The sequence below is a fragment of the Gopherus flavomarginatus genome, chromosome 7 (assembly GCF_025201925.1).
Source record: "Gopherus flavomarginatus isolate rGopFla2 chromosome 7, rGopFla2.mat.asm, whole genome shotgun sequence".
NCBI lineage: Eukaryota > Metazoa > Chordata > Testudines > Testudinidae > Gopherus > Gopherus flavomarginatus.
Genome location: NC_066623.1, coordinates 63,312,291 through 63,330,505, shown reverse-complemented (window position 1 = coordinate 63,330,505; position 18,215 = coordinate 63,312,291). Strand labels below are relative to the sequence as shown.

Below are 18,215 nucleotides of genomic sequence, written 5' to 3'. Positions count from 1 at the left end.
ATGTGGCAGTAAAGCAAGGAAACACAGGCTTAACAAAGGTATTTCTTAACCACAAACACTTTTATTCTTAAAAGCACAAGAGGTACAGATCTGTGGAAAACAACAATTTCCTGAATGGAATCCCTCTCTCCGTCTGACCTCACAACCCCTGTGAGTACTGGGTTTGGTCCAAATCCTTAGGACAACGTTTCCTGCCTGCTTGGCTGGGACTCCTTTAAGTGGCAATGGAATGGCTTCTCTGGACCATAAATGGAGCTCTGGGAGCATACCTGCCAAATGTAATTCATTTGGAGTGACAGTGACAAATTGGGTCAAGTTGCCTGTATCTAATGCACAGGACTATGAGTGAGGACTCTGGGGCTCCATTCCCAGCTCTACCACTGAGAAAGTCACCTAAGCTCCCTGTGCCTCAGTTCACCCATCTGTAATATGAGACTAATACTATGGATATATCTCCCAGTAGGTGAAAGTACCCTAAGATCCCCAGATGCAAGTACTCTCATTAATTTATTATTAACTGAGAGGGAGGAAGAGACTGACTGGATCAAGAAGCACCCCCTCGCTTCACACATTCACATCTGCAAAAATGTCACACAAGGAACTACTTAGAGCATGGCATCTAGGTATATACCATGCCTCCCAGAACCCTGCAGAACAACCAGAGCCTTGCCTTTCTCTGTCCCTTTTTGGGGTGGCCAGCACCTGCTGGAGTGTTAGAGAGTGCAGCACTTGAGCTCAGGAGCGCACAGGGCCTGTTGTTACTATTGGTATTAAAGTGGTGCTGCGTGATTCCAAATAAGATGGTGGCCCCACTGGGCACATTGTTTACAAGACAAGACAGCTAGAGGGTGGAAAGGAAAACAAAGGCATAGAGAGGTAAAGTGACTTACCCAAAGGCAGTGGCAGAGATAGAACCCAGGTCTCCTAACTCTCAGTCTGGTGGCTCTGGCCAGTAAGATCCTGATCCAGAAAGGCATTTAAGCATGTGCTTAACTTTAAGCATTTAAAATCATTGATACCAATGGGATTACTCGCGTATTTAAAGTTAAGCACTTGCTTAAGTACTTTGCCAGATTAGAGCCTAGATTACTAGCTCCCACACAATCTGCTTTTGGGTTTGTTAATAAAAATACATATCATTAGAGGGGACAAAAATCACAGTAAAGATTCATTTTCAGCTATTCTTCACAAGACAAACAACATACTTTTTTCCTAAACTGCCTTTTTTTTCCTTTTCCCTTCCTTTCTCTCCAAACAATTAGAAGCCCAAGATTACATTGGTTCAATGAGCTACATTACGACCTCACTAACTAAACAAAAAACTCTGTCCTTGGAAAAATGACTCGGACACACCATTGTGCACTTAAGAGAACTCAGGAAATGTTTCAGTGATATTCAGCATCCCCAGAGACGCTTAACTTCAGCTCATGAAAATACACTAGTGTCTAAGGCATGAAAATTACAATGGCTTCCTGTATACACCCCCTCTAGGTCATGAATCTAATTTAAACAACATGGCAGGAATCCAGCAATAACCTATGGTCATGGATTAGAGCTCTTATCCTGAGCAGGCTAACCTGGACTTCTATCTGTATCTTTTTTCATTTAACTGTAAAAACATTTTCTCCCTCTTAAGTAACTGATGATAGTAATTCAATTCACTCCACTACAGCAGGAATTTTCAGTCTGAAAGCTTGGAACAAAATTCTCTGCTTTCAGTTACATATCAGTATACCTGAAAAATAACTCTACTGATTGTAATGTTGTTACCCCAGACTTATGCTGGTGAAATTGAGTACAGAATCTGGCCCTATTTTAAGTTGTTTCTTTGCCATGAAGTGTGTATTAAGAACTGCTGACTTGGTACAACAGTCTATGAAATTTTTTTTAAAACTGTCTTCATATTTTGTAGCGCTGCAGTTAGAACAATAGCAGACATAAGAGGGGAAGGGGCTGTCACAGTCATTCTGAAAAATGGTGCCAAATTACAAAGGAGGAAAGTTACAACTAACCCTCCATTTAGACCTCAGTCCCACAATGGACTCTGCATGGGTGGACCCCCTCAACTAGTGGTCCCCAACCTTTTCGTCTGGTAGGCGCCAGACGAAGGACCGTGGCAGCAGTCGAACATCCGCCAAAATGCTGCCGAATTTCGGCGACATTTTGGCGGATGCTCGACCGCCGCCAGGACACAGGCGCATTTAGATGCCCCTGCGGGCACCATGGCACCTGTGGTCACTGCGGTGCCCATGGTCACTGCGTTGGGGACCGCGGCCCTAAACCCATGTGCAGCCCTGTAACTTCAGCGGGGCTCAATCCAGGGATCTACTCAAAAAGTGTCAATTCAAGGATAGGAGCTTAGTTTGCAATTGTTTCCTCACACACTTGTTAACATTCTCTTCACACTTCATACACATCAGATGCAAATAATTCTTTGTGAGTCATGTTACGTGGTACAAAGGCCCCAATCCTGAAAACACCAATGCATTTGAGCTAAATGTAAGTGAAATTATGCCCATGCTTAAGTGCTGGCAGAGGCCTGTGGGTAATGAATCCCACCACTATGGGGGATATAGATTAGGCAGACAAAACAGGGAATTAGATTAGACTACCGAAAATAAATTAATTATTTTCAGCCCTGTTTTGCTATGTGGGATGTATGCACCTTTTCTTGTTGGCTTGGTGTCTGAGAATGTGTCATTTTCATATTATCCCGCATACTACCATTAATACCCTGCAGATTAAAATCTGGTTAAATATATTTTAGGAGGAGAGCTGTAACTAGAGCAGAACTAGATAATTCCACTCTGAGCTTCTTGGAACAGAAGGAGATTACCAAAGGCAGTCAGGATGGAAGATACATTGTAGCCGGCTCATATATTTTAATAAAAGACCTGGGGTCCAGCAGCCTGCTTGCATTTGTAAAACGCTTGTAAAGTGTGTGTCATGTCCCCCCCACTTCTGACTTATCCCCATAAAGAATAACAGCCTACTACTGCCAACTAATTAGGTTGCTCATTCAGTTCAAGTGGAAGGGAATGTGCTTTGGCACTGAACATCACAGATTCAAACCCTAGTGATGGCCTGCACTACGGGCAGTTACATATCAATATTTTAATACTGGTTTTAAGAATAGCCAAACTCCTAGACTGGATTAGCAAACTTGTACACCAAGCTTCATGTTAAGGAGGGAGAAAAAGTGTTCTTCTTAACCTCTGAGGATAGGACAAGAAGCAATGGGCTTAAATTGCAGTAAGGGCAGAAACTTCCTAACTATCACAGTGGTTAAGCACTGGAATAAATTGCCTAGGGAGGTTGTGGAATAGCCATCATTGGGGATTTTTAAGAGCAGATTAGACAAACACCTGTCAGGGATGGTCTAGATAATACTTAGTCCTGCCTTGAGTACAGGGGACTGGACTAGATGATCTCTTGAGGTCCCTTCCAGTTCTATGACTTTATGTTAGGACATAGCATAGTTAACTGCAGAGTCTTCACTGCAGAGTCAACCTGGGTTCTTAAAGGGTTATAGTCCAAAACCCCACTACTGTCCACACACAAAAACCTTTTACCCACATTTGGAGTTGATTTTAATCCAACCTAATTTACCTGATTAGGGGTGTGGGTTAGAGCCTAGACTCTATTTTCACTCCAGCTGGGTCATGCCTACTTTCCAGAGAGGACGCAGGCTAAATCACTCAAGTGCTGATAGTTTTCCAATGCCTTCCCACGATTCTCCCTGAAGGGCAAATAAATTCTTCCACAAATAACTGGGAAAGAATCCCAGATCTTCTCAGCACAAAGAGATATGGGAAGCCAGGAGCACTCTGTGCCTGAAAACCCTGGTCTGGCTCTATGGAATTTGATAGGGCAAGGAGCCCCCTACAAGTGACTTCAAATGACAGAGTCATTGGGAGTCTGGCCTGAGTGGGTTGGAGTTGAGCACACTCATCCAGAGGCAAAATTCAAATGGGGCCAGGGTTTACATACTTTCAACAAATAGAAACAATGGAAGTTCTATACAGCATCAACAGAAGTAGCATGAATGATGCTAAAAAACAAAGTTTATTCCAATTACAAAATATAAATCTTGAATTGGTAATGGACAAATCAACAGCTCATCAAATAACAGACAGCAAAGAGCAAACTTGTAAGAGGGTAAAATATGAGTATAATAAATCAGAATAATAAACTTAAACAGGAAATTCCAAAGATTGCCACCAACTATGAATGAACCATACATAGTACTGTAATTCATGCATAAAAATGCATCCTTCTCAGCAGCAGCAAATACAGTGCATGCAGCCGGCAGACCAAATTAACAGGAGAAAGCACAGTTCCTCAGTTTATCCTGATCCTCTTAACAAAATTGTCAATTACCAAAGCATAGAAAGTAGATCAAGTACCGCTGCAAGCCTCTTTTATCAGTTGCAGCTTTTGTCATCCACGATCTAACAAACATATGTTCCCAATATTTCCCTTGATGAATGTGTCTCCTTCAAGACCAAAACACAGATCATATGCCAACACCAAATCTTTGATTGGAGAACACATACCAATTAGCCTTTGGTTTCTTTTTCCTATCTGTAGGTTTCCCCCATTACATTTGTCAAGCCACTTTCAAAATCAATTTACTAAATCAAATTTCTGCCCCTTCCCCACCAAGTCCCCTCGGCACTGACCTCTTGGTTATCTGATTCCTAATCAACTACCTCACCTGACTAAGGGCCAGATTGAAAACACTAATTCACCACTAGGCTTCTGTATAAGCCTATGTGTGTTTTTTGGAGGTCTGCTTGTGGTAGAAAATAAATGTTAGTGTTAGTGTTAGTGTTAAGACTTTGGTTGAATGATTGTATTTGCATAACACTACTTAGAAATGAATTTGATATTTTAGTGTTGCATATTTAGTGTTTGAACTTTGGCTCATAGGAGCTTTTAAGAACAGGATGTGGCATTTAATTATACAGTGTGGTTGAAACTGAGAACATACATGGGAGATCTTGCCTGCGTGCCCAAGGAGTGGAAGATGCTACTTGTGTAAACTCCAGAAACTTGATTTAATAAACATATTTTCAGAAAGCAAACCTCATTCTCAAAGCTGTAACATTATAATGAGTGGGGTTTGGATGCCTCAGGCATTGTTAATGACCTACCGAGCCTTTCACTTATAGGTCACCAGTTTGAATCCAGCACAGATGAGTATGACAACACCTATGTAAGGTGAGTTTGGTGGACAATGGTTCTAAGTTACATGTCACAAATTCATCATGCTGTTTCGCCCTAAAATTAAAGTTCTTCATGGTAGGAACTGCATACAGAGCCTAGACAATGGGACCTGGATCTCAGTTGGGTCCTCTAGCAAGAACAGAGGCCAAAATCTTACTTATGAAAAATTTGCAAAAGTTGGCAACAATGTAATTGTCACAAACCCTTAGGCTGTGGGCAGAAGGAGTTCAAAAATCAGAAGACAGACCCAAAAACATGATTTAACTTTTTTGGACAATCTCACAAAATGTTGGGTCTGCCTCATGATTTTTGAACTTTTGGTGTTGGCAATAATGTCTTTTGCACAAGCTGTAGAGGTTCCTGCTTTTAGATCTGGAGTACCTAGGTTAAACCTCTGGGGATGACCAAGATGACAGCCATCCTATTATACACCAGTATCACAAAGGCTTCAGTAAAGGATTAAATTAAGGTCACCAAACACATTTACTGTTTATCACAGAAATTTCAGTAGAGATGGACAGAATATGCAGATCCTGTAGTATCTGCTTCTCGGCTCTCTGAGCTAAGAGGTGAAAACATTATCTGAAAGTTGTATCTGTTCTTATCAGTTTAATATCCCCTCATCTGATCAGAGTTATTGTCCACAGTTACAGTGCAGTAGGATTAAAAATACCAGAAATCTTTTTCTTGTACATTTTTGATCCTCAAAGGGTGAAAGTCAATGATTAATAAAAAATATGTGAATGGGCTGCACCTTGAGTCTTAGGGTAGCTGAACATTTCTGCTGAATGATCAGTAGTGAAATAATTAACAATCCCGACTAAGGTGACCAGATGTCCTGATTTTATAGGGACAGTCCCAATATTTGGGTCTTTTTCTTATATAGGCTCCTATTACCCCCCACCCCCGTCCCAATTTTTCACACTTGCTGTCTGGTCACCCTAATCCCAACATTCAAGCAAACTTAATTAGATTTCAGATTTAGCACCTTTTGAGCTGAGTTCTTGTTTCAATCTAATCAGCAGCCTCAGTAAGACAGCACTGCACTGCTTTACATTTGGGAAGTTATCTTTTAACCATTAATGGACAAAAACTTAAAAATACCGTTCCAAGGACACTCATTGCCCTAACTGTACTTCCAGTGAAGTCAATAATAAAACTTCCATTGAATTTAATGGAAGGAGGTTTAGGCCACTCCTGCAAATTTCTGAAAAACTCACCCATAAAGCTTAATTCTTCAGAAACTTCTAGGGCCATCAGAGAAGTGCTGGTCAGGAGAATTAGTCAGTACAGCCTGAATCTGACCCCTTATAATGAGTAGCTAAAAACTCGTGTCAGAACAATCACACCACACTTGTTAATTTATCAGTCGTATTTCATTCATTATATAGTTTAGCTATAATAACAACTCATATTTATATTGATAAAAGTAGTATCTGAATTGAGGGAAGAGGGAAAAAAGTGATTCCTCTGCCTCTAGTGGAGTTTAGACCTCACTCTGACAGCTATGCCTGGGGTAATTTTTATGCTTGGCTCACACGTATAGTTCTGGACAATACACCAGATTCCACCACATATCAGGCATTATCAAAACTTTTCCCCAGAGGAACCTGTCCCCAAGACCTCTTCTGCAAGCACTTTATTCTTTCTCCCCTCAAAATTACCCAAATACTGGATATAAATATGTATCAAACAATTTAGCCTACTTAGTAAGGGGGAAAGATGTCCTGAATGCAGAGGGAAACAGCTCCTGCGCAACAGAGAACACTCGCAGTGGAGTGTACCAGAATGTGAGAACTCAAGCTGGTGTCTTCAGTGGCTGATGGACTGGAACTCCAGTTTGCACATAAGCACTCTAGAGCAAGAGAATGAGTTAGCAAAATATGAGAGAGGGCGCCACATGACCTGTCTGCCTAGAACGTGCATGCAGGTTGCACCGGTCTTGCTTAATATCTCTCTCACACAGAAATCTTGATGTCTAGCCTTTTTTTTTTTCCCATGTACAAGAATAACTGGAGGCTCTCTGGTAGCTTTACTCCACAGCATCAAGGTCAAAAGAACCTCACCATCACATCACTGCATCTGTTTGCAAGCCTCGAAGCCATTGTCCCAGCTTTATTACATCATCCTGAATGGTACTTTCCACTGCCACACATCAGGATGCAAAGAAAGCTTGTGCTACAACACACTGTTGCACATAAAAGACCAATCCCAGTATACTCTGAAAACTCATCCATACATCTATTCCCACTGAAATTGCTAGTTCTAGGGATGCAACAGGGATATAGTGCATTAACTAAAATGCTATACAGTTATATATCAATCCATTTTCCTGCTACCCACTAAAACATAAGGTCTGAGGTTTGAAGAGTTTCCCTCTGTGACGTTCTGTACTTCAGGGGAACACCCTATACTCCTATATTCATTCTTATAATATGAATGCAAAGTTTGTCATGTTGAGTGCCTTTGGAAGGCTCATGATGTACTGAGCATTGTTGTTATAGTAATGTTATAGGTTGTAATTTCATGTATAGAGTTATGAGGCAGAAAATGTGTCCTCATAGCTTAAAGCAAACCCAGGCAAAAACTCTCCAGAAGCAGAGGAGGTAGTTCACACCTCAACAGAGTATGTATGGGACAAACCCAGCCCAGCCTCATGGGAAAAAAGGACACTAGCCTAGACAACAACAAAGGATCTGTTGGACTCCCGAGTGAGTAATCCCCCTTCCTTTGGTCAGTTTAGGACTGCAATGAGGTAATGCTCACCTGACTCTAAAGGTAGGGAGGCAAAGCCAAGAGGGAAGAAAAGACATGATAAAAGGGAGAGACATTTGCCATGCTCTTCCTCTCTCTTCCACCTCCATCTACAGACCTTACCACCAAGCGACTGAAGCACTGACCAAAGGGGAGAGCTGGGCTGAAGGGCAGCCAGCCAGGATGTGGTGAGAAGCATCTAAGTTTGTAAGGGCACTGAAAGTGCTAAGATCAGCTTAGAATGTGTTTTGCTTTTATTTCATTTGACCAAAGCCGACTTGTTATGCTTTGACTTATAATCATTTAAAATCTATCTTTGCAGTTAATACATCTGTTCGTTTATCCTACCTGAAGCAGTGCTTTTGGTTTGAAGTGTGTTAGAGACTCCCCTTGGGATAACAAGCCTGACATGTATCAATTTCTTTGTTAAATTGACGAACGCATATAAGCTTGCAATGTACAGCGGTCATAACTGGACACTGCAAGACGGAGGTTCCTAGGGTTGTGTCTGAGACTGGAGATATTGGCTAGTATCACTCAGTTGCACAATCCAAGGAGCAGCTTACATGCCAGATGCTGTGCGTGAACAGCCCAGGAGTGGGGGTTCTCACAGCAGAGCAGGGTAAGGCTGGCTCCTAGTGTCAAGGATTGGAGTGACCTAGCAAATCACTGGTCTGGATAACACCACGGGGAACGTTGCACCCTCCCCATGGGAACCCAAGGGAATTACGTTCAGAAAGTCCCTTCCATCTCTCCCAGGGGATAAAATAGGTAAAAAGCCTTCTTATCTAGGGTGTCACTAATATACTTTAACCTCCTAAACTAAAAGTGGCTTCATGCAGCCAATTTAAATGAGTTCATAAATAGCCTGAAAACTTTACTAGATACCCATTAGCCAGAGGATACAAGTGATGAGTGATGGCCCAAAATGGGAAAATTCAAGGCAACACACTGGAGATAAGCTGTCAGAGAAGTTCTGATTACCACAGTAATACTGACAAGTCTCTTATTAATTTTATTTTGCCGTTGCTTGGGAAACTTATAAGCAACAGCAGAGGCAATGCTATTGTCTATTTGTTGACAGGAATACATTGGTTCATATTTGCAATCATAAGGGAATACTTTTAAATCAAAGTTCAAATTATGCAGAGATAGATGGCTTACTGTTACTCACTGGGGACAATATACCATTCATTATATGCAAGGGGATTTTTCAGCGCTGTAGTTGACACAAAAAAGGTTCATACTTTACCATTCCTACACACAGCTTCACATCTCCCTTTACAATTGATTAGGATACACTGCAGCACTTTTTCATTTCAAAAGTATGAAACCTTTTAATTCGGTGCCACTAAAAGCAGGGCCGGCTCCAGACACCAGCAAAACAAGCAGGTGCTTGGGGTGGCACATTTCTAGGGGCAGCATTCTGGTGCTGACCATCATAAGTGCCGACTCCGGGGCATGGGGAAAAAGTGCCCCTGCCGCCCCAGCTCGCCACCCCAGCTCGCCTCTGCTCCGCCTCCACCTGCTCCCCTGACTGTGCCGCCGCCACTCTGCTTCTCCCTCCTCCCTCTCAGGCTTGCTGCACGCGAAACAGTTGTTTCACGCAGCAAGTCTGGGAGGGAGGAGAAGCCGAGTGGCGGGCGCTCGGGGGAGGCGGCGGTGGAGCAGGGGAGGTGAGCTGGAGCAGGGAGTGGTTCCTCTACTCCATTACTTCCTGCGCCCCCTCCCACCCTAACTCACCTCCGCTCTGCCTGCTCCCCTGAACATGCCGCTGCTCCGCTTCTCTGCCCTCCCTCGCCTGAGAAGGGTGGGGGAGAAGCGGCACAGCGGCACACCCAGGGGAGCAGGCGGAGCGGAGGTGAGCTAGGGTGGGAGGTCACGGGGGGGGCCCTCAGGAAGCAATGGGGGGGGAAATGCGGCACGTCCAGGGGATTTGGAGAAGGGGTTCGGAAGGGGTGGAGCTGGGGTGGGGCCAGGGGAAGGGGGCACAAAAAAAAGGAGGGGAGGCCAAATTTTTTTTTGCTTGGGGCAGCAAAAATCCTGGAGCTGGCCCTGACTAAAAGGTCTGTTTTATGCCTTGCGTCATCCCCAAGACATATAATCATGTATCCAAAAAGAACCCTCCTATGGCCTTCTGAACACGTTCCAAACTATTGTATAGCACTGCAACCAATACATTGTAATGGCAATGCCAGCCAAAGGTATGTCAAAGTAATGACACTGTAAAGTTAAACACGGTATTGTGACCATACTCCTTTTCAGGATTAGTGGGCAAAGCACAGAGGTGGGACTATTTGAGATGTGGGTTCTATCCGCAGCTCTGCCACAGATGATAGACCCATTATGTGACTCTAAAAAGGCATTTAGGTTTGCTAAATCTCTTTCCCCATCTGTAAAATGGAGATACTACTTTCCTACCACCTATAGGCATGACATAAAATCTAATTCATTTATGTTTGTGAAGTGCTTTGAGAGCCTCAGGTTGATGATCCGGCAGAAGTGCAAGGTGTTAATTAGCAACGATTATCAAATTCCTTAGAATGTTCACACAATCCCCAGTATGTGACATTATTACAGAAACACAACTTCTATCAAATTCTCAGGAGAAAATAAGACCCGTGTCTAAAACAAATACATATAAAAAGTTTTTCAATAAAATCACATAAAACAACAACAATTATTGGTTCTCATGTGGCCCAAAACATTCAAGTTAAACTACCAGAATTTACAAACAGAACATTGTATTCCATTTCTGAGGAGTTGGGTTGGGAGTGGGAACCTTCCTAAACATTTGGAGCCTAATTTTAAAATGTGTTTCTCTTATAAGAAGATCTGAAATCTGGGTGTCACATTAAGGTTCCATATTTATAACTGGGCTACCTTTAAAAATACAAGATGTGTACAACATATTGTTCATGTTCTCTCAGTTATATATCTAGTGCACTAGCTGAAATTTATATTTCATGGTAAAGTAATTATCTTACCTTCATTTTTCCTTGTAAATTAAGATAAAATTATGATTGTTTATTCTTTAAAACAGACATTCACTAAAAATATTTGTTTAAAATACGGCCAGAACTCCATGGGACCAAATTCCATTCTGGTGTGACTCCACTTGCTTTAACAAAGTAGCACCAAGGATTAATCTGTCCCATTAGGCTCATTTTCCATTCCAAAATTCCTTAATGGCATAAAAGAGTGAGCTGGCTGGCCACAATCATTAAATACAGGCATTCTGGATCCGGTCCTACTCCCACTGAACTCAATGAGCGTTAACTAGTGGGATGTCAGAACCAAACACAGACAACTGCAAAAGTAGTCTTTGATCTTGAGCTTTAGTTCTGATGCAAAATTTCCCTGTGCCAACCCTCCTTAATTTAGTTTTGCAATAAAACTTTGCCATGGGATATAAATGTTTGCTGGAGATTTCTTTGTCAATAGCAACCTGCACAGTTTATGCAACTTCTGCTTTCTTCTTCAGGCACTAGCAAACTGATTGCCAAACTCCACTCAGATATACTGGATGCTTCACTAGTACATGGGATTTAACACAGTGGTTAGTTATTATCAGAAGACAGGTTTGGGGTTAAAAAAAGAGGTGGAATGAGATTGATCAAAACAACCTAAAATTTTAATGGAGAGGTAGGTATAATCAGAACCTAAATCCAGAACTTAGTTTTGTGTGGACCACCATTCTGGACCAATCCAAATCCCCGATTCCAACTCTCAAACTATAGGTATTCAATATCTCTCTAAATAGGTCCCTTCTCTAGTGGTTAATTTTTTTCTCTTCTACAAGGGGACAGTCGTTTGGCTTAGGTGTTATTAAAACTGTAGTCATCTCCATCATCTCAAAACCACATTGTGTCCATACATTTATACTGCAGCACTGAGATAACATATAATATACTGTAAATATATTACCATTTGTGTCAGAGATGGCAGGACTTCTAAAGAACTCAGAAGTCATTTGATAGTTTGTGTGTCAGAAATGGATAAGCAGGGCACAATCTTTTTTTTTTAATGAACATTTACTTGATGTAATGCACCAAATAACTTTTTCTTTAAAAAAAAATTATGACTGACAAGACTGGATTTTCCTAATAAGCATGGGACACTGGAAGATACTCAAAGTCTTTCAAATGACATCACATCTGAGCTTTTTTGTTTATGCCTTCACAACGTCTACAGTAACACTTTTATAAAACATTACAATTCTTTCCTCAGCAATACATTTAGGTGACCCAAATGTTACATCTATCCCAGAGGTATTGTAGGAGCTGCTTCTAGTGAAGCTCAATGCAGTAGAAATATGTAAGTCAGTCTTCTCAATATTGATTCTAAATTCTGCCAACCAATTCTGTACAAAATAGTTCTGTGCAAACCTGTTATGAAAAAGGCCTTGTGCAGAGAAACAAAAGGCACTCCCATGTTTTTTTCCATCTATCACGTACCCACTCCACATCGACTTAAGAGAGCCTCTTTTTGAGCCAATTGATTACTACCTTATAAAACTGCTCCAGACAACAGCTGGATTAATCTGGGTATATAAGGCAGAGACACACAAGAGGACAGATTGTTGGAGATCTTTGGTGAACACTTTCCTCCCTCAGCATCTACAATGATCATCTCCACTCAATACCTGGTTATCCGAGTCTGGTTGGACCACTTCACTAGCCAACATGGGACAAGCTGTACTGAAAGTGACTGAATCCAACAGAGCTCAGTGTATACTATGCAATGTGACCTCAGGAACAAACTAATATACACAAGGCCAAATTCAGCCCAGCTGAATTCCACTGGAAGAAATGGCATCACATCAGGTATGAATCTGGCCTATAAGATCTGATGCTATGAGGCACTAAGTGTCTTCAAAACACACTAAAGCTCTGCATTTCACAGGAACAAACCTCCAATAAGATAAATGCAAATTAAAAAATTCCAACAATAGCTAAGTTTATAAGACAGGGATGGTCCAGTTATTTATCCAGTAGTCCATCCAGACCATGACATGCAAAGACAGTGGAAGTCTTTGAAGATGAAGGTCTAATAACCTATTGCATTCATACTGTGGGTCCCACACTCCTTGCAGGACACCTGTTGGAAAGGATACATAATAGACACCACCATCTCACAAAAAAAGAAGAACTAGCCGGTTTGTCTGTCTAGCAGATGAGCATAAGGGAAACCACAGAGTGGAATCATTCAAATCTTAAATAATGACCAGACAGGCATAACTTAAAGAATCTCTCATAGCCACCACTTCACCTAACAGAATTTTAAAAAGAATAGCACTAGATATGGGCCAAGAAATGGGACACGATGCAGTCTGAGAGCCAGTTATTTTTATTCTAGATTTGTAGAAATTCGACTCTGTAGTAGATCCACAAGATTAGTGACCAATTCTGGAGCACAGAGTTTCTTAACCATCTTCTGAAGCACCTGGTATTGGCCACTCTCAGCGATAAGATATTGGACTTGACACATCAGAGTTTGATCAGATATGGCAATTGCTGCATTCCTGTGATTCAAGGTAGAAGAAGCCAATATGGGAGAAATTGCTATTGGCTTGTGGGGGGGGGGGGGGAGAGGATTACAGAAATAGAGTTTTCAAAAATTATTGTAGATTTAAGACAACAGTATTTATTTTCCATTTTAAAACATTCACTAAAGTGGACCAAACCATCACTTTGTACAAAATCTTGACCTCCAAGGCTATATGTGGAAGCCGAGCTTTCACCTAAAGATGCAAAACAGATTCTAATAATGTAAAATTTGATACTGCAAACAGGTTTTGCTGTATGCTTTCCAATTTATAAGGGTTTAATTATTTTAATTACTAAATGAAATGTTAACATTTAAGTAAACAAGGAAAGGGATTTCCTGGGGGGTTGAAGAAAAGAGACAATGAGGAGAGGGGGCTTCCTGGGTTTTGGGAAAGAAAGTGGCACTGGAGTTGTGGTTCCTGTGCATTGGTGGGAGCAACAAAGAGGGATGACAGAGGTCGAAAACCAGACAGAAGTGAGAGCAAGGAGAGTGCAGAGACAATGAAAAAAGGAGGGGAGTGAGAGACTGTAAAAGAAAAAACCATAGGGAAGAGTAGGCAAAAGGAACAGAGTGACTGAGGGAGAAAACACAAAAGGGAAATGGGGATAGGAATGAAAAGAGGATTTATGGAAATGAGATTTAAAACTAACCTGCAACACAAGCAAAGCATTGAAAGAATCACTGAAATATAAGTTGAGTGTCCTATCCAAAGCTAGGGAGGCGCAAAGGGAAGGAGCAAATCTATATTAACTTTTTTTTAAATGTCTTTGCCTGACAAAAATTACCTTCCTGCTTCTGGGTTTGAGAAAAGTCTTCCAGAACAAATCATCCTAAAAAGCAGAGTAACTGGTTAGCTGCTCTAGAGAATCACTCGGTGGGGGGGGGGGTTCTGTTTAGAATGCATTTGGTCAATCTTCCACTGAAAAGTAAAAGTTTTAAAATTAAAAGGCAAGAAAATCAAAAGGGAACTGTCAACCTGAAATCCAGATGATTTTTTTAAAATGACATAAAAGTTGTTTCAGACTCTACAGTCAACCCAGAATGCCCCCAGCTGATTTTTGTGGCTTTACAATCACCATATCCTATTTTTTAAAAGTGTGTGTTTCAGGCAGCAACAGGAAGACAAAGGAAACTGACTGCCTTCACAGAAGAAATAGTGAAACTGACAATTTTCATAGAAGATAGTATGATATCATGATAACTACCTTATAAAAACATAGTAAATATAAAAATGCACCAAATAGACAAACTGAAAAAAGAAAACATGAAATTTTCAATAATCTTTCAGCATTATATATATTAGCTGTTATTTTTGACAATATCAGGTAAACATTTTGCAGGCAGATATCTGGGAGGGGGTAGTTCTCTTTTTTACATTGACGGCATCACTCTAAAAGCACCTAAATATCTGAAATAGGGGGAAGGGAGTTTTACCTGAGTTCCCCTGACTGATTCCTAAAATGTTGCAATTTGAAGTGTCTCAGACGAAACTAGAACCAGGAAACTCCTGTTCTAAAACAGATTTTTTTGGTTTGGGATTTTGTTAAAAAAAGTTTGGTTTGAACTTCTCTGTGTGCTGGCTACTCCATATCACAGCCTAGGAGCATCCAGTTCCTATTTCCTTTTCAAGTCACAATAAGAGAGGTTTGACAAGGGAAAAGGAGAAAGCCAGAGAAAAGGGATAGGAAAGGGACAGAAAACAGAAACTCAAAAACAGGAAGGCAAGTTATACAGCAGAAAGGAAAAAATGTGGAATGAGGGAAAGACATGAGCAGCAAAAGTAGCACAGTAGAATAGCTACTTGTTTCACAGAAAGCTTGTTGAAGAGTACACAAAGACTACAAACGTGTGATTTTATCAGCGGAGGCAGGAGACGTGATTCTGTGGGTGTAAGTAATGGAACTCTGTAGTCTAAAATTCTTTTTATGTTCTTTAATAGGACGAAGTCTAGTTTTACCATAAAATGGCTTTTGCGAGAGCAATAGTGGATCCTTTCAAAGTCTGTGTGCCTGTGCATGTTTTTAAATCAATTTTTGTGTATCTAATGGGGAAAAACAGGCGTATTCAGCACTGAGAGGTGACAATGCACATTTGTGTATGCACATGACAGGAGGGAGGGAGTTAACAGAATGTAACTTGTTATTGGCAAATTATTCTGGTTAAGAATTCCTTATAAAAAGGGTGACATACATTAAACAAAATATGTATGCACTGATCTTCGAAAGTGCACAAAGTTGCCTTTTATTTTTTATTTCATTTCCAAGGAGAATTCTGTGTTCTGTGCTACCTGCTCACCCTTTTTTTTCTAAAATGTGGTTGCAACCCTCTACCTTTACATATTATATACTGCATTTACTTAATTCAGCAGATGAACCAAAATCTTAACACACATACATGCACACACATGGATCTTCCCAGTTAATTGGACTTGGAAAAATATTTCCTTACCTGGATCATGGAAAGGCACCAAAGCAAAGTTGTAAAGTGGTTTCTTAGGTCTTTTCAGAGAGGTTTCCAAAATTTTAGATGCCCCTTCAATAACTTGAACTAAGTCATCATACATAGAGCCAGTCACATCAAACACAAATGCCAAGGTGGATGCTCCCTCTGGGATTTCTTCAGCTCTGGGCTCTTTCTCTGCACTGGCATCTTGTGCGTAGCAAGAAAAAAAGAGAGCCAGCAAGAATACTATGCAGAATCCCACTCTCCAGGTGGGGATATTTCCACGAGAAATCATTTTTCTCCCCAGTGCCTAAGCAGCGTGCTTAGTACTCACTAAGTGTCAGAGGGCTTCCACTGCAGTGGAGAAATCATTTGAACTTTTTAAAAAACAAACAAAACAAAACCTTTTCTGCACAACTTAGATCTGAGTTGCTCTTCCCCCCACACCCACACACTCCACCAGACCTTTGAGAGAGGGAGGGAGAGGGATGCAGCAGCTTTTGTTTGTGTGTAGTTTCTGGTTTCTCTCCCTTCCCTTTCTACTTGTCTGCAGGACTTTTGTAGTGTCTCATGGACTGAGGGGAGAGAGTCCCATCCATGCCCTACTGTGTTTGTTGTTGCTGCTGTTGGAATCTTTGGCAAGAGGCAGAGAGGCTCCCAGTGTGCTGCTGCTGCTGCTGCTGCTGCTGTTGGGAGTCTTTGGCCAGAGCCTAAGGTTCCCAACTGCTGCTGTGAGACACAAGGAGCGGATGCTTAGCCCAGCCTCGGCTTCCCATTGGTCACCCATTCTCCCCCTGCATTTGCCTTAGAGGCCCTTTTTTAGGGAGACTTTTAAAAATGTTTATAGGGTCACTTGAGTGCCACAGAATCACTTGGAGCAAAACCTTCAGTGATAACAATAAAAGCAGGACTGAGCCATAAGCAGGAAATTCACCCCAGATGTGTGGTTTCCCCACCACTCTGTGACAGTAAAGGGAGCTGAATGTTTCCATTAGTGATTAGGAACAATGTACTCACCAGGATTGGGTCTGCACATTCCTGAACTAGGAGGACATGGATAATCCTAGTACTCCCTCTCAACCTTGGGGGCAGGGAGATCCTGATATGAACCCCTCCTTTCGCAAAGGGGAAAATAAGCTGACTGCCACTCACGACCTGCCAGGAGGCGGGGGGGGGGGGGGGCGGGGGGAGGAGGGAGGGAGAAAAAAAGATTTCCACTGGGCAGTGCAACCCAAGGAATTTCCCCAGACTTCTACTCAAGTCTGTCTGTTCCCCACCACCACCACCACACTCCAGCACTTCTCCATTCATTTACATTTGCACTGATCTGGAGCAAAAAGAAATCACAGTGGCCTACATCCTCTCAATGTCTTTGTGGTCTAGCTAACTAGCCCAACCCACACACTACTCAAGCTTTCACTCCTACAAGTGGAGAGCGAGGCAGGGATTTCCCTACACCCCTCCTAGGTGTTAACCCCCCCTGATTTTCCCCAACTCCTCCTCCCGAGTTTTATGAACTAATTACACGCAGTGTGGCCAATTTAGTGATTGTTTGGACATCTGAACTGAAATTGAAACATTAATACACACTTTGAAGCATATACAGTGTATGATAAAATATGGGTATCTGAAAAAGTATAATAGATTTGAAAAGTTTGAACATAGACTAGCTTCTTTATAGACCTGTTGTTTTTATGACAATGTCAGCGAATTCATTTCGGTGATGTTGGCCAACCTAATAATTTCAAATTATGATTTGTAAGCGAAGTCTAAATGGCTCACCCTGACAGCTAGTGATGAGCTGGGGGCTGGGGGAAAAGACTTCAGGACCAGATTGTATTTACATTCACACCTAATCTACCTAGGTATCCAGCAAACAGAGCTGCATTGCCCAAGTGATAGATTTTTGATAGGGCTGGGTTACAAATCACTTGAATGCCGGGGGGGAGGGGGTAGGGGCGGGACGAAATGATGTTATTCTTACTCTAAGAGTAAAGGGCAGTAGAACTGTACTTAGCCTGTGCTGATTGAGGACATCGAGAGAGGGTGGGGACAGGTATTTTGCTTGATGGTCTCCCTGAGTCACAAGTACTATTTGACTTGCCCCTCCCCACTGTTTAAAGACAAAGGTGATTAGGCTCCATAGATAGTCTTTTGTTTTGATAAGTGACCACTACAGTTGAAATCACTGATAATCAGGTCTAAGTGCTTAGACCCGCTGTGGGACAGTGTTTCTGTGG

General features: G+C 41.7%; 1 protein-coding gene across 1 annotated transcript in view; it reads right to left on the bottom strand.

Annotated features, from left to right (window-relative positions):
• The window catches only part of HMCN1 (hemicentin 1), a 316,507-nt gene extending 299,947 nt beyond the window's left edge, over positions 1 to 16,560 (bottom strand). Inside the window, exon 1 of the mRNA XM_050961493.1 lies at positions 15,982 to 16,560. Coding sequence (XP_050817450.1) covers positions 15,982 to 16,270 — 289 coding nt within the window. The 5' untranslated portion in view covers positions 16,271 to 16,560. The remainder of the gene's footprint in view (positions 1 to 15,981) is intronic.
• Between the last annotated feature and the right edge of the window lie 1,655 nt (positions 16,561 to 18,215).